Source organism: Hyaena hyaena, unplaced genomic scaffold (genome assembly GCF_003009895.1).
Source record: "Hyaena hyaena isolate Hyena2069 unplaced genomic scaffold, ASM300989v1 scaffold_1635, whole genome shotgun sequence".
Classification (NCBI taxonomy): Eukaryota; Metazoa; Chordata; class Mammalia; order Carnivora; family Hyaenidae; genus Hyaena; species Hyaena hyaena.
In genome coordinates this window covers 221040-243400 of record NW_024082247.1, presented here as the reverse complement: position 1 = coordinate 243400, position 22361 = coordinate 221040, and the positions used below count along the sequence as shown (strand labels likewise).

General features: G+C 38.7%; 1 protein-coding gene across 1 annotated transcript in view; it reads left to right on the top strand.

The window, feature by feature from the left end:
• The window catches only part of LOC120226153 (palmitoyltransferase ZDHHC15-like), a 236429-nt gene that overhangs the window by 9868 nt on the left and 204200 nt on the right, over positions 1–22361 (top strand). The window contains 1 exon segment of the mRNA XM_039224347.1: positions 18747–18773. Coding sequence (XP_039080278.1) covers positions 18747–18773 — 27 coding nt within the window.

Here is a 22361-nt window from a genome sequence, read left to right as displayed (position 1 = left end):
AAGAAATTAAAATATATATATATGGAAACAAATGAAAATGAAAATACAACTATCCAAACTCTTTGGGATGAGGCAAAGGCAGTCCTAAGAGGAAAGTACATTACACTTCAGGCCTACTTCAAGAAACTAGAAAAAGTGCAAATACAAAATCTAACAGCACACATAAAGGAAACAGAAGGAGAGCAGCAAGAGCTCCCTAAGCCCATTACAAGAAGAGAAATAATAAAGATCAGGCCAGAAGTAAACAATATAGAATCCAAAAAAACAGTTGAACAGATCAATGAAACCAAGAATGTTTTTCTGAAGAAATAAACAAAATTGATAAACCTCTAGCCAGGCTTCTCAAAAAGAAAAGAGAGAGCACCTAAATAGGCAAAATAACAAATAAAAATGGATCTATTAAAACCAATACCTCAGAAATACAAGCAATTATCAGGAAATACTATGAAAAATTATATGCCAACAAGCTGAAAAACCTAGAAGAAATGGAAAATTCCTAAACACATGTGCTCCCAAAATTCAAACAGGAAGAAATAGAAAATCTGAGCAGACCCATAACTATTGAAAAAATTGTATCAGTTATCAAAAATCTCCCAATGAATAAGAGCCCTGGACCAGATGACTTCCCTGGAGAATTCTACCAGGCATTTAAATCACAATTAATTCCATTCTTCTCAAGGTATTCCAAAAAATAGAATAGGAAGGAAGACTTCTGGAGTCATTCTACAAAGCCAGCATCACTTTGATTCCCAAACCGGAGAGAGATTCAGGAAAAAAAGAAAACTATGGGCCAGTATTCTTGATGAGACAGACGCAAAAATCCTCAAGAAGATAATAGCAAATCAAATTCAACAGCACATACAAAGAATTATCCACGATGATCAAGTGGGTTTAATTCCTGGGTTACAGGGCTGGTTCAATATTTGCAAATCAATCAAAGTGATACATCACTTTAGCAAAAGAAAAGATAAAAACGGTATGATCCTGTCAATGGATGCAGAAAAAGCATTTGATGAAATACAGCATCATTTCTTAATAAAAACCCTTGCGAAAGTTGAGATAAAAAGAACTTAATTAAACATAAAACCCATTATGAAAAGCCCACAGCTAATATCATCATCAATGGGGAAGAACGTAGAGCTTTCCCCCTGAGATCAGGAACACTACAGGGATGTCCACTCTCACCACTGTTGTTTTACATAGTGCTGGAAGTCCTAGCATCAGGAATCAGACAAGAAAAGGAAATAAAAGGCATCAGAATTGGCAGATGACATGATACTCTACATGGAAAACCCAAGAGACTCCACCAGAAGGCTACTAGAACTGATCCATGAATTCACAAAGTTGCAGGGTACAAAATCAATGTACAGAAATTGGTTGCAATTTTATACACCAATAATGAAGGAACAGAAAGAGAAAGCTAGAAACTGATCCCATTCACAATTGCATGAAAAACTGTAAAATACCTAGGAATAAACCTAACCAAAGATACAGGAGATCTGTATGATTAAAACTATAGAAAACTTATGAAGGAAATTGAAGAAGACACAACGAAATGGAAAAACATTCCATGCTCATGGATCGGAAGAATAAATATTGTTAAAATGTCATTACTACCCAAAGGAATGTACACATTCAATGCATTCCCAATCAAAATTGCACCAGCATTCTTCTCAAAACTAGAACTATCTTAAAACTTGTATGGAATCACAAAATACTCCGAAGAGCCAAAGTAAAATTGAAGAAGAAAACCAGTGTGTGGGACATCACCATCCCAGACTTTAGCCTCTACTACGAAGTTGTCATCATCAAGACAATATGGTATTGGCACAAAAACAGACACATAGACCAATGTAGTAGAGTAGAGAACCCATAATTAGACCCACAAATGTATGGCCAATTAATCATTAAGAAAGAAGGAAAGAGTATCCAATGGAAAAAGACAGCCTCTTTAACAGATGGTGCTAGGAGAACTGGACAGCAACATGCAGAAGAATGAAACTAAATCATTTTCTCACACCATACACAAAAATAAACTCAAAATGGATAAAGGACCTGAACATGAGACAGGAAACCATCCAAACCCTAGAGGAGAAAGCAGGAAACAACCCCCTTAACCTCAACCGCAGCAATTTCTTACTTGACACATCTCCAAAGTCAAGAGAAGCAAGAGGAAAAATCAACTATCGGGACCTCATCAAGATAAAAACTTCTGCATGGCAAAGGAAACAATCAATAAAACAAAATGGGAAAGTTACTTGGAAATGACATATCCGATAAAGGGCTACTATCCAAAATCTATAAGGAACTCACCAAACTCCATACTCGAAAAACAAATAATCCAGTGAAGAAATTGGCAGAAGATATGTACAGACGCTTCTCCAAAGAGGACATCCAGATGGTCAAAAGACACATGAAATGATGCTCAGCGTCCCTCATCATCAGGGAAATACAAATCAAAACTACACCGAGATAACAACTCACACCAGTCAGAGTGGCTAAAACGGACAAACCAGGAGACTATAAATGCTGCCGAGGGTTTGGAGAAACGGGCACACTCTTGCACTGTTGGAGGGAATGTAAACTGTTATATCCCCTCTGGAAAACACTGTGGAGGTTCCTCAAAAAATTGACAATAGAACTCCTTTATGACCCAGAAATATCACTGCTAGTGATTTACCCGAGGGATACAGGAATGCTGATGCATAGGGACACATGTATCCCAATGTTCATAGCAGCACTCTCAATAATAGCCAAAACATGGAAAGAACCTAAGTGTCCATCAACTGATGAATGGCTCAAGAAGATGTGGTTTATCTATAAGATGGAATACTACATGGCAATGGGAAAGAATGCAATCTGTCCATGTGTAGTAACGTGGATGGAACTTGAGTGTGTTATGCTGAACAAAATAAGTCAGGCAGAGAAGGATAGATACCATATGTTTGCACGTACAGGTGGATTAGGAGGAACTTAACAGAGGACCATGGGGGAGAAGAAGGGGAAAGATAGTGGGGGAGAGGGAGGGAGGCAAACCATGAGAGGCTCTTGAATACTGAGAATAAACTGAGGGCTGATGGAGGAGGGGAAGATGGGAAGGGGGGCGATGGGCATGGAGGAGGGCACTTATTGGGTTGACCACTGGGTGTTTTATGTAAACCAACTTGACAATAAACTATTTAAGAAAAAAAATAGAAAAAAATTTTTCTATTTATTACCGTTTGAGTTTTAGTAGTGTGCGGGTTTCTAGGTATTTGCCCATTTCTTCCAGATTGTCTTGTTTCTTCACATAAAACGTTTCATAGTATTCCCTGATGATTGCTGTCATATCTAAGGGATTTGTTGTAATAAATCCATTTTCATCCTTGATTTTATCTATTTATGTCCTCTCTCTTTCCTTTTTGAGAAGCCTGGCTAGAGGTTTATCAATTTTGTCTATTTTACCAGAAAACCATCTCTGTTTCATTAATCTGTTCTACTGGTTTTTTTTTTTTTAACTTTTTAATGTTTTATTTATTTCCGAGAGAGAGAGAGAGATAGCATGAGCAGGGGAAGGTCAGAGAGAGAGGGAGATACAGAATCTTAAACAGGCTCCAGGCTCTGAGCTGGCTGTCAGCACAGAGCCCGATATGGGGCTCGAACCCACGAACCGTGAGATCATGACCTGAGCCGAAGTCAGACGCTTAATTGACTGAGCCACCCAGGCGCCCTCTACTGTTTTTTTTTTTAATTCTATATTGTTTATTTTGCTCTGACCTTTATTATTTCTCATCTTCTGCTGGGTTTGGGGTGCCGTTGCTACTCTGTTTCTTTTTCCTTAGGTCTGCTGCTAGATTTTGTTTTGGGATTTTTGTTGTTGAAGTAGGCCTGGATTGGAATTTATTTTCCTCTAAGCACTGTCTTTGCTGCATCCTAAAAGGTTTGGATTATTGAGTTTTCATTTTCCTTTGTATTCATATATTTTAAATGTCTTCTATAATTACCTGGTTGACCCATTCAATCTTTAGTAGGAATTTCTTAACCCCCATTCTTTGGAGGTTTTTCCATCTTTTTTCTATGGTTGACTTCAAATTTTATAGTATTGTGATCTGTAAGGGTGCATGGTATGATCTCAATTTTTTATATTTATTGAGGGCTGTTTTGTGACCCAGTATATGATCTATCTTGGAGAGTGTTCTATGTGCACTCGAGAAGAAAGTGTATTTCATTGTTTTAAGATATATAGTTCTAAATATATCTCTCTAAGCCCATCTGGTCTAGTGTATCATTCAGGGCCATTGTTTCTTTACTGATTTTCTGTCTAGGTGACTTGTCCCTTACTGTAAGTGAAGTATTAAAGTCCCCTGCAATCACCACACTCTTACCAATATGATTGCTTATGTTTGTCATTAATTGTTTTATATATTTGGGTGCTCTTTAATACGGTGAGTAAATATTGATAATTGTTGGCTCTTCCTGATGGGTAATCCCTGTAATTTTAATATAATTCCATTCTTCATCTCTTGTTACAGCCTTTACTTTATTTTTTTTTAATATTTTTTATTTATTTCTAGGAGAGAGAGAGAGACAGCGGGAGCAGGGGAGAGTCAGAGAGAGAGGGAGATACAGACTCTGAAATTGGCTCCAGGCTCTGAGCTGGCAGTCAGCACAGAGCCCGACGTGGGGCTCAAACCCACGAACCGCGAGATCATGACCTAAACGAAAGTCGGACGCTTAACCGACTAAGCCACCCAGGCGCCCCAGAGCCTTTACTTTAAAGTCTAGTTTGTCTGATAGAAGTATGGCTACTCCAGCTTTCTTTTGACTTCCAGTAGCATGATAGATATTTCTCCAGTCCTTCACTTTCAATCTGAAGATGTCCTCAGGCCTAAAATGGATCTCTTATAGACAGTAAATAGATGGATCTTGTTTGTTTGTTTTTATCCATTCTCATACCCTATGTCATTTGATTGGAGCACTTAGTCTATTCACATTCAGTATTATTATTGAAAAATATGTGTTTAGAGTCATTGTGTTATTTGTAGGTTTCATCCTTGTAGTGATGTCTCTGGTACTTTGTGTTCCTTGCAACATTCCCCTCACAGAGACCCTCTAGGATCTCTTGTAGAGCTGGTTTAGTGGTGATGAATTCCTTCAGTTATTTTTTGAGAAAACCCTTATCTCTCCTTCTATTTTGAATGACAGGCTTTCTGGATAGAAGATTCTTGCCTGCATATTTTTCCTGTTGATCACATTGAAGATTTCCTGCCATGCATTTCAGGCCTGCCATGTTTCAGTAGATAGGTCTGTTATTACCCTGATGTGTCTCCCATTTAATGTTAAGGCCCATTTATCCCTAGTTGCTTTCAGAATTCTCTCTTTGTCCTTATATTTTGTCAATTTCACTATGACATGTCTTGCAGAAGATCGATTCAAGTTATGTCTGAGGGGATTTCTCTATGCCTCTTGGATTTCAGTGTCTGTTTCCTTCCCCACTTTGGGGAAGTTCTCAGGTATAATTTGCTCAAGTACCCCTTCAGCTCCTTTCCCTCTCTCCTCTTCTTGAATTCGTATGATATGGATTTTTTTCCCATTTCAATCAGTCACTTAGTTCTCTAATTCTCCCCTTGTGATCCTGGATCATTTTATCTCTCTTTTTCTCAGCTTCCTCTTTTTCCTTAATTTTATCTTCTAATTCACCTATTCTCCCCTCTGCCTCTTCAGTCCACACTGTGACTGCCTCCATTTCATTTTGCACCTGATATATAGCATTTTTAAATTCATCGTGCCTATGTTTTAGTTCCTTGATCTCTGCAGCAATAGATTCTCTGCTGTCTTCTATGCTTTTTTTTTCAAGCCCAGCAATTAATCTTAAGTCATTTATTCTAAATTCTTGTTTAGTTATATTGCTTATATCTGTTTGATCAATTCTCTAGCTGTCACTTCTTCCTGGAATTTCTTTTGAGGAGAATTCTTCCGTTTTGTCATTTTGGCTAGTATTCTGTACCTTGTGAGGTTTTAAAGCTTTTTATGTGCTCTGCACCTGTGAGCACTGCTATATTTAAAGAGGGTGATAGAGTGTCCAGGGCCTAGCCTTCAGGAGGTGCTTTTTAGAAAGTGTTACTTTCCCTCTGTTGTGATTTTGGTTATTTAACTTCCCTACTCATAGTGATGTTTTGGACCCTCCACCAGGTGTACTTTGATTTGTTCCTTAAAGTGGCCCTGGAAAGGAAAACAAACAAACAGAAAACAAAATCAGGCAAAGGCACAAACAAATAAAACAAGTAAACAGCGACAAACAAACAAACAAACAAAAAAAACAATCTAAAAGCAAAATACCAGAATCACCAATTACAAGTAAAGAACAGGTTGGAAGCGGTCCTGATGGAAGAGCATACACAAAGAGAGAAATGACAGGGGTGGGAAAAAAGAAAAAAATAATCATTGACCAGGTACAGAGACTAAATGGCCTAATCCAGAAAGAGGAAAGGAAAATAAAGAAGGAGGTGGGGCAAAATGATATGAAGATAAAGTTACCCAGACAGAGAAACTATGTGGCTTAATTATTCCAGAGAGAGAGAAAGGAAAGAAGGAGGTATAGAATATGTATCAAGAGAATGGATTAAATATGTGTGCTTAAACAAACCAACAACCAGAGTAACCCACCTAGAGGAGGGAAGAGGTAAGAAGGAGAGAAGGAAGAAAGAATATATCTAAGTAAAAAGAATTGTCCTAGAATTAATCCAGACAGTGCAATAGCACTGGTCTGTAGGAGGGAGCCTCTGGTTCCTCAGAGTCTATCCAGCTCCAGTAGATAAGCAGTTACCAGTGTGGAGGAGCATGGTTTTGTGTAGGCTGGTTCCACTTCCTCTGTGAGCCCCACAGACCAATCCCTGAGGCCCCACTTTTGTGGTGGTGGGGAGAAAAATGGCCACCCTCCAGTCTCTTCTCCATGGACCTGGTGTCCCTAATCACACAGTTTCAGCCATCCTCACTGTCCTGTGGGTGCAGAGGAAGCGGTCTGTCTCACTCCACCAACTCCCGTGCCCAGATGCTTGGCTGGGAATTAAACTCCCCCTCTGTGCAACCCTGCCATGGGGAAGTACCTCTCTATGCCACCAAATATGAGGTCCCAGCTGGTTTTGTCCTGTGCCACAACACTTCAAAGATGGGACCACTTTCTCCTAATGTGGACTGTGCCCCTGACTTGCCACTCAACCCGGGAGTGGCTCCCCTTCTCCCCAGGTGTGCAAACAGTGCAGCTGGCCCCAGTCAAAAGAAAGCCCCGCAGTTAGAGATGGGATCCCTCTCCATCCCGGTCCGAGGTTTTTCTCTTGTCCAGATACAGTAATACGCTTCCCCAGCTGCTCTTTCCATTCCCTTTGTCTCTCTGCAAAAGGGGATCCCTCCCCTCTCTGCCTACGCAGCCTGGTTTATCTCCCCCAGGTTGCAATCACCCACCTATGGCCCGTCAGATTGTTCTGGTGTCTCTATGGTAGATTCAGTCTCTTTTCCTCCCAGAGGCTTGGGGTTCAAGCTCCTTTGGCTTCAGTCCTTCTTTGTTCTCTGCCATGTTGGCCCTTCCCCCTCATTTCAATATGTGGCCTTTTGTGTCTGGTTTCGTTCAGTTAGCATAATGTTTTTGAGGTTCATCCATGCTGTAGTATGTAACAGTACCTAATTCCTTTTGATAATGCAATTTTCTGTATATGCCATACTTTATCTATTCATCCATTGATGGACATTTGGTTTGTTTCTACCTTTTGTCCAGTCTGAATAGTGGTGCTATAAACATTCATGTACAAGACTTATTTGAATACTTGTTTTCCATTCTTTTGAGTAAATACCAGAGAGAGAGGTGGAAATTGCTGGAATGTGTGTTAAATCTATGTATAATTTTTGAGTAAGGCTACAAACTATTTGCCACAATTTTACATTCCTAAAAGTAATATAGGAGCGTTCCGATTTCTCCTCATCCTCATCTCATTCCTTTTTTTTTTTCACTTTAACCATCATAGTGGGTACAAAGTGCTATCTCATAATATTGATTTGCATTTCTCTGATGATCAGTGATGTTGAGCAACTTTTCATGTGCTTGTTGACCATTTGTATATCTTTTTAAAATAAACATTTATTTAAGTTTTTTGCCCATTTTTAAATTAGGTTGTCTTTTGCTATTGAATTGTAAGATTGTTTTATAAATTCCAAATACTCAATCCTTATTAGATTAATGATCTGCACATATTTTCTTCCATTCCATAAGTTCTCTTCTCATTTTCTAGATAGCATAATTTGATGCACAAAGCTTTAAACTTTGATAAAGTTCAATTTATTTATATTTTCTTTTGTTGCCTGTGCTTTCGATATCATATTTAAGGATCCATTGTTAAATGCAACATCATAAATATTTACCCCTGTGTTTTCCTCTAGAAGTTTTATAGTTTTAGCTCTTACAATTAGGCCTTTTATTCATTTTGGGTTAATTTTTAGTATATGGTGTGAGTTAGGAGTCCAGCGTCATTCTTTAACATGTGGTTGTGCAGTTGTCCCAGCACCATTAGTAGAAAGGACTACTCTTCCTCATTGAATAGTCTTGACATTATTGTCAAATTCAACTGACCAGAGATTCATGCATCTCTTTCTGAACTCTTAATTCTGTTTCATTGTTCCATGGTCTGTCCTGCCAGGACCACACTGTGTTGATTATTGTATCTTTGTCATAAATTTTGAAATCAAGAAGTGTTAGTTTTCCAACTTTATTCTTTTATTTTTTTAATGTTTTTTAAAATTTATTTTTGAGAGAGAGAGAGAAACAGTGTGAGCAGGGGACAGTCAGAGAGAGAGGGAGACATAGAATCTGAAGACAAGCTCCAGACTCTGAGCTGTCAGCACAGAGCTGGATGCGGGGCTCCAACCCACAAACTGTGAGATCATGACCTGAGCCGAAGTCGGACGCACAACTGACTGAGCCACCCAGGTGCACCTATTCTTTTCTTTTTAAAGTGTATTTTGGCTAGGATCTTTTGCAATTCTTTATGAATTTTAGGATCATTTTTTCCACTTCTACAAAGTGGTCATTCAGGATTTGATAAGGATTGCACTGAGTCTGTATATTGTTGTGGAAAGAATTACCATCTTAACAATATCAAGTTTTCTAATCCAAGAACATGGAATTCCTTTTAATTTATTTAGTTTTTAAGTGTGTAAGTCTGAAGCCTCTTCGGTTAAATCTATTCCTAAGTATTTCAAAAAATTTTTGGTGCTATTATTAATTGAATCTTTTTAAAATTTCCTTTTCTGATTGTTCATTGCTATTGCATAGAAATAAAACGGATATGAGGTTTTGATCTTGTATTCTGTAATTTTGCTGAATTTATTAGCTCTAAGAGATTTTTTCGTGGATTCTTTAGATATATTTACACAATAAGACACATCATCTGCAAATAAAGATAATTTTATTCCACCATGAGAGACTCTTGAATGCTGACAAAAACTGAGGACTGATGGATGTGGGGAGGAGGGGGGGATGGGCATACAGGAGGACACTTATGGGGATGAGCACTGAGTGTTATGTGGAAACTAATTTGACAATAAACTATTTGTAAAAAAAAAAAAAGATAATTTTATTCCTTCTTTCCAATTTGGATGCTTTTTTTTTCTTTTTCTAACCTAATTGCACTGCCTAAAACTTTCAGTACAACATTGAATAGAAATGGTAAAAACAGGCATCCTGTCTTTGTTTCATATCTGAAGTAAAAGGCTTTTAGTCTTTTGTCATTGAGAATACTGTTAGCTATGAGTTTTCCATAAATGCTCTTTATCAAGTTGAGAAACTTCACTTCTATTCCTAGTTTCTTTTTTTTTTTTTTTTAATTTTAATTCTAGTACAGTTAAATACGGTGCTTGGACACCTGGATGGCTCTGTTGGTTAAGTGTCTGATGTTGGCTTAGGTCATGATTTCATGGTTCGTGAGTTCCATCCCTGTGTCAGGGTCTTTGCTGACAGCTTGGAGCCTGCTTTGGAGTTTGCCTCCCTCTCTCTCTGCCCCTCCTCCACTTGCACTCTCTCTCTCTCTCTCAAGAATAAATAAACATTTAAAAATTTTTAAAACATACAGTGTTATATTAGTTTCAGGTGTATAATATAGTGATTCAACAATTCTATACATTACTCAATGCTCATCATGATGAGTGTACTCTTTAATCCTTATCACCTGTTTCACCCGTCCTACCACGAACCTCCCCTCTGTTAACCATCAGTTTCTTCTCTATAGTTCAGGATCAGCTTGGGGTACCTGGGTGGCTCATTCAGTTAAGCATCTGACTTCAGCTTAGGTCATGATCTCACAGTTTGTGAATTCGAGCTCCACATCGGGCTCCGTGGTGACAGTCTGGGGCCTGCTTCGGATTCTGTGTCTCCATCTCTCTGCCCCGCCCTGTCTCACACTCTGTCTCTCTCAAAAATAAACATGAAAATAATTTTTAAAGTCTGTTTCTTGGTTTTTCTTTCTCTTTTCCTTTGCTTGTTTGCTTTATTTCTTACATTCTACATATGAGTGAAATCATATGGTATTTGTCTATCTCTGACTTATCCATTTCACTTTAGCATTATACTCTCTACCTCCATCTATTTTGTTGCAAATGGCAAGATTTAATTCTTATTTATGACTTATTTATGAAATTCTTATTTATGAAAAATATTCACTTAACCGACTGAGTCACCCACGTGCCCAGCACACATAAACTTATTGAATCATAATGTTGTACACCTGAAACTAATGTAACATTGTGTATCATTTATACTAAAAATTTTTTCAGAGTGCCTGAAGTAAATAAACAAAACCTTAAGACCTTCATAAAGATGATTACTTACAAATTCAAAAATGGTATATCATTTAATATCCCCGTATTTTATTGCTATTCATTGGTAGTTTAGTTCCATTGGGTCAGAAAAGATACTTTGTTAGATTTCAGTCTTTTAAATTTATTGGGATTTGTTTTGTGGCCTAACGTATGGTTTATACTGGATAATGTTCCATGTACATTTGAGAAGAAAGTGTGTTGTCTTGTTGGGTTCAATATTGTTCTACTTCCAATCCATGAGCATGGAATGTTTTTCCATTTCTTTGTGTCTTCTTCAATTTCCATCATAAGTTTTCTATAGTTTTCATCATACAGATCTCTTATATCCTTGGTTAGGTTTATTCCGAGGTATTTTATGGCTTTTTGTGCATTTGTGAATGGGATCAGTTTCTTGATTTCTCTTTCTGTTGCTTCATTGTCGGTGTATAGAAATGCAACCGATTTCTGTACGTTGATTTTGTACCCTGCAATGTTGCTGAATCCGTGGATCAGTTCTAGTAGGCTTCTGGTGGAGTCTGTCGGGTTTTCTATGTAGAATATCATGTCATCTGCGAAGAGTGAAAGTTTGACTTCCTCTTTGCCAATTCTGATGCCTTTGATTTCCTTTTGTTGTCTGATGGCTGATGCTAGGACTTCCAGCACTATGTTAAACAACAGTGGTGAGAGTGGACATCCCTGTCGTGTTCCTGATCTCAGGGGGAAAGCTCTCAGTTTTTTCCTGTTGAGGATTATGTTACCTTAGAGCTTCTCATGAACGGCATTTATCATGTTTAGGTTAGTTCCTTCTATCCCGACTTTCTTGAGGGTCTTTATTAAGAAGGGAGGCTATATTTTGTCAAATGCTTTTTCTGCATATATCAACAGGATCATATGGTTTTTATCTTTTCTTTTGTTGATGTGATGTATCACTTTCATTGATTTGAGAATGTTGAACCAGCCCTGTAACCCAGGAATGAATCCCACTTGATCTTGGTGGATAATATTTTATGTGTTGTTGGATTCGATTTGCAAGTATCTTTTTGAGGTTTTTTGCATCTGTATTCATCAAGGATATTGGCCTGTAGTTCTCTTTTTTTGCTGGATCCCTGTGTGGCTTGGGAATCAGAGTGATGCTGGCTTCATAAAATGAGTCTGGAAGTTTTCCTTCGATTTCTATTTTTTTGAATAGCTTGAGAAGAATGGGTATTAATTCTGTTTTTAATGTCTGGTAGAATTTCCTAGGGAAGCCATCTGGTCCAGGGCTCTTATTTGTTGGGAGATTGTTGATAACTGGTTCGATTTCTTCACTCGTTATGGGTCTGTTCAGATTTTCTATCTCTTCCCGTGTGAATTAGGGTAATGAGTGTGTGTTTAGGAATTTGTCCATTTCTTCTAAGGTGTCCAATTTGATGGCATATAATTTTTCATAGTATTCCCTGATAATTGCTCGTATTTCTGAGGGGTTGGTTGTAATCATTCCATTTGCATTCATGATTTTGTTTATTTGAGAGCTCTCTCTTTTCTTTTTAGAGAAAGCTGGCTAGAGGTTTGTCAATTTTGTTTATTTTTTAAAAACCAACTCTTGGTTTCATTGATCTGTTCAATTGTTTCTTTGCTTTCTAAGTAGTTTATTTCTGCTCTGATTTTTACTATTTCTCTTCTACTGGGTTTGGGGTGCTCTTGTTGCTCTGCCTCTAGTTCCTTTAGGTGACCTGTTAGATTTTGCACTTGCATTTTTTCTAATTTCTTGAAATAGGCATGGAGTGCAATGTATTTTCCTCTTAGGAGTACCTTTGCCGCATCCTATAGAGTTTGGATTGTTGTATTTTCATGTTCATTTGTTTCCATATATTTTTTCATTTCTTCTCTAATCGCCTGATTGGCCCATTCGTTCTTTAGTAGGGTGTTCTTTAACCTCCATGTTTTTGGAGGTCTTCCAGACTTCTTCCTGTGATTGATTTCAAGATTCAAAGCACTATGATCTGAAAATGTGCATGGTATAATCTCAATTCTTTTATATTTCTTGAGGGCTGCTTTGTGTCCCAGTATGTGATCAATCTTGGAGAATGTGCCATGCGCTCTTGAGAAGAAAGTGAATTCCATGGCCTCAGGATGTAGAGTTCTAAATATATCCGTCAGATCCATCTGGTCCAATGTATCTTTCAAGTCTATTGTTTCTTTAGTGATTTTCTGTCTGGTTGATCTTTCCTTTGCTGTATGCGGAGTATTAAAGTCCTCTGCTATTAGCACATTCTTATCTATAAGATTGTTTCTGTTTGTGATTAATTGTTTTAAATATTTAGGTACTCCCATATTCGGCCCATAGACATTTATAATTTTTAGTTCTTCCTGATGTATAGACCCTGTAATTATTATATAATGCCCTTCTTCATCCCTTGTTATTGTCTTTAATTTAAAGTCCAGTTTGTCTGATAGAAGGATAGCTACTCCGGCTTTCTTTTGATTTCCTGTAGCATGATATATATTTCTCCATCCCCTTACTTTTAATCTGAAGGTATCTTCCAGTCTGAAATACGTTTCTTGTAGACAGCAAATAGATGGATTTTGTTTTTTTAATCCATGCTGCTACCCTATGTGTTTTGATTGGAGCAGTCAGCCCATTTACATTCAGTGTTATTATTTAAATATGTGGGTTTAGAGTCATTGTGCCCTTTGTGGGATTCATGCTTCTGGTGATGTCTCTGGTATCTTGCAACACTTCCTTCAGAGAGTCTCCCTCAGGATTTCCTGTAGGGCTGGTTTAGTGGTGAAAAATTCTTTCAATTTCTGTTATTTGGAAAGACTTTTATCTCTCCTTCTATCCTGAAAGACGGGCTTGCTGGATAGAGGATTCTGGCTGCATATTTTTTCTGTTCATGACATTGAAGATCTCCTGCCATTCCTTTCTGGCCTGCCACGTTTCAATAGATAGGTCTGTCACCACTCTGATAGGTTTCCCTTTGTATGGTAGGGCCCTTTTCTCCCTAGCTGCTTTCAAAATTCTCTCTTTGTCCTTGTATTTTGCCAGTTTCACTATGATATGTTGTGCAGAGGATCAGTTCAAGTTACGTCTGAGGGGAGTTCTCTGTGCCTCTTGAATTTCAACTTCTACTTCCCTCCCCAGGTTGAGGAACTTCTCTGCTATAATTAGTTCCAGGACTCCTTCAGCACCTTTCCCTCTCTCTTCCTCTTCTTGGATTCCTATGATACGGATATTGCTCCTTTTGATTGTATCGCTGAGCTCTCGAACTCTTCTTTCATGTTCCTGCATCAGTTTATTTCCCTTTTTCTGTTTCTTCTTTTTCTATAATAATGTCTTCTAGGGGCGCCTGGGTGGCTTAGTCGATTAAGCGTCCGAGTTTCGCTTAGGTCATGATCTTGTGGTTCGTGGGTTCGAGCCCCGCGTAGGTCTCTGTGCTGACTGCCAGCTCAAAGCCTGGAGCCTGTTTCAGCCTGTGACTCCCTCTCTCTCTGACCCTCCCCTGTTCACGCTGTCTGTCTCTCTCTCTCCGTCCTAGTAATAAATAAAACATTAAAAAAGTAGTGTCTTCTAAATCACTTATTCTCTTTTCTGCCTCTTCAATCCGTGCATTGGATGCCTCCAGTTTATTATGTATCTCATTTATCGCATTTTTAAATTCATCGTATCTATTTTTTAGCTCCATGGTTTTGTAGCCATAGTTTCTTTGATGTCCTCCTTGCTTTTTTGAAGCTCGGCGATTAATTTTATGAATATTTTTCTAAATTCTTGTTTAGTTATGTTGCTTATATCTCTTTTGAGCAGTTCTCTGGCTGTCATTTCTTCCTGGAATTTCTTTGGAGGAGAGTTCTTCTGTGTCATCATTTTGGTTAGCTTTCTATCTTTTGTTAATTTTAAAAGCTTGTTATACACTCGACCCTGCGAGTTCTGATGTATTAGAGAGGGTTCTTTGACTGTTCAGGGCCTGTCTGTTCAGGAAGTGTTCTTTGGTTGGTGTCTCTGTTTTCTCTTATTGATCGTTTTGTTATTTTGTTTTTCTACTGGTAGTGGCATTTGGGGCTCTCCAGCATGTGTAGTTTGGCTTGTTTCTTGAGGCAGCCCTGGTAGAAAAACACAGACAACCACAGAGGGAACAGAGGTACACAAATGCTAGGGAAAACCAATAAACACGCAATCCCAGTCTCAGGATAAAACAACAACAACAACAACAACAACAACAACAACAAAACAGCTATCTGGAGGGGATGGGCGTGGTTTGGTATAGGCAGGTCTTGTCTCCAGTGTGTCAGATGGCCATTCCCTAAGGCCCTGCCCTGGTGGTTGTAGGGAGGAGAATGTCGTCACCCCAGTCCCTTCTCAACCAAGCATTGCAAATCACTTCTTCGTGTCTGATCTCCCTGTGCTGAGGATGTAGCTAAGGTGGGCTGAGTTCTATGCCCCACGCCCTACCTTGTTTCCAGGTCCCAGTCCGTGGGCTTTGTTATACCACTCTGAAAGATCCTGCAGGTTGCTGCTTCCCTATTGCGGGGGTTGAGTGGGGAGTGGGGATAGTGTTGTAGCCTCAGATCCGCTGGGCTCAAGCAGCGATATAACCCTAGTGCGTTCGGGTAACATAGCAACTTCAGGTCCACAGAGTCTGTGCCGCCGCCGCTTCAGCAGGCCGCGGTTGCACACGCCGCCGCTGCTTCACCAGGTGCTGGCACCACTTCACCGGGTCGCCACAGCCGCGAGCCGCCACAGCCACCGCTGCCACTGCTTCAGAAGGCTGCCTGCTCTGCCGCCATAGGCCTCGCTGCTGCTTCACCAGGCCGCCACCGCCATGGATGGTGCCTGGCCCGCCGCGGTGCAGTTTTTCCTGGCGCCTTCTGGGACTGGGGCACCTAATTTAAAGTCAGCACCCCAGCCAGAGCTAAAAAATACTCTCTTTCTAAGCCGAGGTTTTTTCTCTTCTCCAGGGACAGTTTATGAGCGATCTCAGCTTCTCCTTCCCTTCCTGTGGACTCTTGGCAGCTCACCACTGCTCACCAGTTAATCACACACTGCAGTTGCACACAAGCCAGGTTCCCTCCCCTCCCGCCGTGTCTCTGGGTCCCGTCCCGCTTTTATCTTCCCCAGTTCGCACTCACGCACTCATGAGGTTTCGTTCCCAGTGTATTCTGTCTCTTTCTCTTCCCAAACCCCTGTGGCTCAGTGTCCTATGACTTCAGGCCTTCTCTGTTTGAGAGATGGGTGCAGGCGAAATGTACGGAGCTCCCTACTTCTCCACCATGTTGTCCCCCTTGTATGCTGTCATTTCTTGACGGACCGTTCTACAAGTGATGACCTCCCTCATTTGTTTGTTTATCTATGAATGTCTTATTTTATCCTTTACTTTTTGAAGGATATTGTTACTAGTTACATAATTCTTGATTGACAGATCTTTTTCTTTCAACACTTTAAATATGGCATCTCACTGCCTTCTGGCCTCAATGGTTTCCAAAGAGAAATAAGATGTTAATCTTATTATTTATTCGTATGTGAAATCATCTTTTCCTGCTTTCACAATTCTCTTTGTCTTTAGTTTTGTCAGTTTGATTATGTGTCTGATTGTGGATATCCTTTAATTTCTCCAATGTGGAGTTTGTTGCGATTCTTGGATGTTTAGATTCATGTCTTTTACGTAATTTGAGTTTTCCAGTCATCATTTCTCCAAATATTCTTTTCCTCTCCTTTCCTCTGAAATTCCCATTATGCATGTGATAGTACATCTGACAGTGTCCTACAAGTCTCAGACTTTGTTCATTTTTCTTTCATTTCTTTCTCATTTTGCTCTTCAGACTGGATAATTTAAATCAGCCTGTCTTCATGTTAACTGATTGTTTCTCCTGCTGCTTAAATCTGTTGTTGGCTTCCTTTAGTAAATTCATTTTATGGTTGTCATTTTCATCTGCAGTATCTCTATTTTGTTCCTTTTTTTATTTCTTTTATCTCTTCATTTATATACATACTCTATTTTTATTCTTCTGATCTCTTTTAGTTCTTTATAAATGGTTTATCTCCTTGAGCATATTTAAGATAGTGAATTGAAAGTCTTTGTCTAGCAAGTCAATGCCTAGGCTTCCTAGACAGTTTCTATTAATTCCTTTTTTCCTGTGAATAAGCCATACTGTTTTGTTTCTTTACATGCCCTATAAATGTTGTTGTTGAAAATATACATTTAGAATATTATAGAGTAGAAATCTAGAAATTAGGTTCTCCACCTCCCTAGGGTTTGTTTTTGCTGCCTGTTGTGAGTTGGTTTTGTTTGCTTCTGTAGTGATTTTTCCATATTAAAGAATGTATTCTTTTTTATATGTGGTCTTTAAAGTCTCTGTCTCTTAAACTCGTGGTCAGTTAGATATTATATAAATTTTTCATGCATGCCTAGAGTCAGAAATGGAAAAGAAGAAAAAATATACTCTTATCAATCATTCTTAACCAGGATTTTAACTGGAAAGGAAAGAAAAAGAGTATCCATCTATAGGCAGGTGTATTATTAAAAAGAAGACATCATCTGGTCAGGCAAAGTAGGACATTTTTAACAAAGTTCATTCAAATGATTATTAAAAGGATAAATTTTTAAGACTCAACAAAAATAGATGTAGAAATGAAGATAAAGTATGACTGATGAATGACCTGAGGAAATAGTCCTAAAATATAGTCTCATTCTCTGTTTGTATTTTTCCCCATTTTTTGACCTTAAGTGTTTATCATTGTGTATGAAAACCATCTTAATTCAATAGCTTCTCAAGATTGAAAACAATGCATTATAGTTTCACTTTGCCTTAACATCTAGTATAAATGTACACAGATGTTGATGGAGACTAAAAAAAGTTAGGCCTCGGGGTGCCTGGGTGGCTCAGTCAGTTGGGCGTCCAACTTCAGCTCAGGTCATGATCTCACGGTTCGTGGGTTCGTGCCCCACATCAGGCTCTGTGCTGACAGCTCAGAGTCTGTTTCGGATTCTGTGTCTCTCTCTCTGCCCCTCCCCTGCTCATGCTCTGTCTCTCTGTGTCTCAAAAATAAATAAACATTAAACAAAAGAGCTAGGCCTCACTTTCTTCAATTGACATTCTGAGCCAAAATTATGTAGATATTACATAAAGCAGCAAAGAATGATTGGGGAAAGTAGACACATTACGTGGAAAAATCTTGGAGCCTGGAATCTGGTCCCAGCTCTACCATAAACTTACTCTGTTACCCTGGGCAAATCATTGATACTACACTCGTCCGTTTTTCCCAGCTATAAAATGAAACAGATAAACCAGAGAATTGCTAAATTTTCTTTACATTCTGATATTCTATGAAATCATAGTTCAAATGTAATAATATGTAATATTTGTTATAGATTTGCCTTGTGCTAGATACTATGCTAAACAGCAGCTACATTCATTAACTTGTTTAAGTCTTGAGTAACCTTGTGAGGTAGGTAATGTGAGAGAAGTTAGGGAACCTGCCTAAAGTCACAAAATGGCGCAACTGTGTTTTTAACCCAGGAAGTCTGAATTTATACCTGGCATGTAACTTCCACACTAAATTAACTAAATATACAAGGGAAGCTTGGTATTTAAAGATGTTCTCCAGTGAATAGTTGGAGAAAATGAATAATCAATCATCTTCTGATTGATTGTCTTTTTAGCTCTTGGTACCATGTTATAGCTCAAGAGTTTCCATTTGGTGGAATTTAAAAAATTTAGATTTACATCTGTATTTGTTAAATGAGTAGAAATTCTTGCTCAGGTTTAAGATGAAGAAAGATAGTAAAGTATGGAATTTCATCATACTTATCTTTCCTTAGCAGGTTGATTGTCTCCTAATATATTATTTCCATTGAATAAAGTGCTCAAAAATAATGATATGGACAAATTAATTAGAAAAATGATGTTTTTAGATATCACTAATTTGACCTTTCTCTTTCTTTTTACAGTGACTGTTTTGAGCCCAACAGAAAAAAGTAAGATAGTATTTTAAATTGTATTGGTCAGAATTGTATCTCTCTCTCTATCTAAAAGTAAGTTACATAAAAGCATAAAAATTGAGCAACTTTCCAAGGAATACTGAAATGAGTGGAAAGTATGGGATGGCAGTTTTCAGGAAACATACCCAGAGCGTACCCAGAGATACAGCAGAACATATTTTTAGTGTCCCCTAAGGCTGTAGGACAGAAATTGGAAGTTATCAGGATTTATGATAGAGAGGACCTAGGCTCTTTCTTCCTTCATCACTGTTATCCTAGGTACCTCGCCTTTCTGCACAATTCATTCCCTCAAGGTATGGAGTAAGGGCGCCACAAGGAAATATAAAGGATTTCGTTCTTCACCATAAGAGGTCCGATATAGTTACTATATTCTTCTCCACTCTTCACCCACATCCAGGTTGATCTACAATTTACACTACCACAGTAAAGAGATTGAGGAATTTTTCATTAAAAATGTGTAAACTAAGCATGAGTCTTAACAAACATTTAGCTTTACATTATTTTCTCAGGCATTACCTTAAGTATTTAGCCACTTTATATAGTCACTTTTAAATCTCACTTCATGGGATTAGCTATTGTAATTCATTAATTACATAATATTTATATTATGCTTTTTAAAAAATGAAGTTTATTTATTTATTTTGAGAGAAAGAGAGAGTATGAGAACAGAGGAGGGAGGCAGAGAGGCGGAGGGAAAGGGACTCCCATGCAGGCTCCACACTCATCATGGAACTTGACTTGGGGCTTCATCTCAGTGAGATCACGACCTGAGCTGAAATAAAGAATTAGAGGTTTATCCAACTGAGCCACCCAGGCACCCCTATACTATGCTTTTTATTTAATTTTTATTCATTCAATTTTTGTGATTTTTTTACAAATACTTTATTGTCAAGGTGGATTCCATATAATACCCAGTGCTTATCCCCACAAGTGCCCTCCTCCATGCCCATCTCCCCCCTTCCCCCCTACAACCATCAGTCCTCAGTTTGTTCTCAGTATTCAAGAGTCTCTCATGGTTTGCCTCTCTCCCTCTCCCCCACTATTTCCTCCCTTCTTCTCCCCCACGGTCCTCCGTTAAGTTCCTCCTAATCCTCCTACACGTGCAAACATATGGTATTTGTCCTTCTCTGCCTGACTTATTTTGCTCAGCATAACACCCTCAGGTTCCATCCATGTTGCTACACATGGCCAGATATCATTCTTTCTCATTGCCATGTAGTATTCCATTGTATAGAGAAACCACATCTTTTTTTTTAATATTGCATTACTTAATATTTATTAGTATTTTCATATAAAGCAGAAAATGTACTATAATCCCATTGTCTAGGAAATTATAGTAGATAGGGAAAAATAAGGAGCAATATATGAATACTAGCAGAAAGTAGAAACAATACTAAGAAGTATAAAGTGAAATTAAAAGCCCAAATCCACCCTTCCTTATTGAAGGTTTTTTTTTCTTTTCTTTTTTTTCTTTTTTCTTTATTTATTTTTTACAAATAGTTTATTGTCAAGTTGGTTTCCATATAGCATTCAGTGCTCATCCCCACAAGTGCCCTCCTCCAAGCCCATCTCCCCCCTCCCCCCACATCCATCAGTCCTCAGTTTGTTCTCAGTATTCAAGAGTCTTTCATGGTTTGCCTCTCTCCCTCTCCCACACTATTCCCCCCTTCTTCTCTCCCATGGTCCTCCGTTAAGTTCCTCCTAATTCTCCTATACCTGCAAACATACGGTATTTGTCCTTCTCTGCCTGACATATTTCGCTCAGCATAATACCCTTAAGTTCCATCCATGTAGCTATACATGGCCAGATTTCATTGTTTCTCATTGCCATGTAGCATTCGATCGTATAGATAAACCACATCTTCTTGATCCATTCGTCCGTTTATGGACACTAAGGCTCTCTCCATGTTTTGGCTATTGTTGAGAGTGCTGCTATGAACATTGGGGTACATGTGCTCCTATGCATCAGCACTCCTGTATCCCTTGGGTAAATTCCTAGCAGTGCTATTGCTGAGTCGTAGGGGAGTTCTAGTGTTAATTTTTGAGGAACCTCCACATTGTTTTCCAGAGGGACTGCACCAGTTTACATTCCGACCAACAGTGTAGGAGGGTGCCCGTGTCTCCACATCCTCACCAACATCTAGAGTTTTCAGATTTGCTCATTTTAGCCACTCTGACTGGCGTGAGGTGGTATCTCAGTGTGGTTTTGATTTGTATTTCCCTGATGAGGAGGGACTCTGAGCATCATTTCATGTGTCTGTTGGCCATCTGGATGTCTTCTTTGGAGAAGTGTCTGTTCATATCTTCGGCTCATTTCTTCGCTGTGTTGTTTGTTTTTCGGGTGTGGAATTTGGTGAGTTCCTTATAGATTTTGGATATTAACCCTTTATCTGATATGTCATTTGCAACTATCTTTGCTCATTCCGTTGGTTACCTGTTAGTTTTATGGATTGCTTCCTTTGCTGTGCAGAAGCTTTTAATCTTGATGAGGTCCCAATCATTTATTTTTGCTCTTGATTCCCTTGCTTTTGGGGATGTGTCAAGTAAGAAGTTGCTGCGATGGAGGTCAAGGAGGTTGTTTCCTGCTTTCTCCTCTAGGGTGTTGATGGTATCCTATCTCACGTTCGGGTACTTTATCCATTTTGAGTTTATTTTTGTGTATGGTGTGAGAAAATGACCTAGTTTCATTCTTCTGCATGTTGCTGTCCAGTTCTCCCAGCACCATCTGATATTGAGGCTTTCTTTTTTCCATTGGATCCTCTTTCCTGCTTTGTCAAAGATTAGTTGACTGTATACTTTTGGGTCCAATTCTGAGTTCTCAGTTCTGTTCCATTGGTCTGTCTGTTTTTGTGCCAATACCATACTGTCTTGATGATGACATCTTTGTAGTAGAGGCTAGAGTCTGGAACGGTGATACCTCCCGTTTTGTTTTTCTTAAATATTACTTTGGCTATTCGGGGTCTTTTGTGGTTCCATACAAATTTTAGGATAGTTTGTTCTAGTTTTGAGAAGAATGCTGGTGCAATTTTGATTGGGATTGCATTGAATATGTAGATTGCTTTGGGTAGTAATGACATTTTAACTATATTTATTCTTCCAACACATTGGAATGTTTTTCCATTTCTTTGTGTCTTCTTCGATTTCCTTCATAAGTTTTCTGTAGTTTTCATCATACAGATCTCTTTTATCCTTGGTTAGGTTTATTCCTATGTACTTTATTGTTTATAGTGCATTTGTGAATGGGTTCAGTTTCTTGATTTCTCTTTCTGTTGCTTCATTGTTTATGTATTAAAATGCAACCGATTTCTGTGTGTTCATTTTGTATCCTGCAACTTTGGTGAATTCTTGGATCAGTTCTAGTAGGTTTCTGGTGGAGTCTGATGGGTTTTCTACGTAGACTATCATGTCGTCTGCGAAAAGTGAGAGTTTGACTTCTTCTTTCCCATTTCTGGTGCCTTTGATTTCCTTTTGTTGTCTGATGGCTGATGCTAGGACTTCCAGCACAATGTGAAACAACAGTGGTGAGAATGGACATCCCTGTCGTGTTCCTGTTCTCAGGGGGAA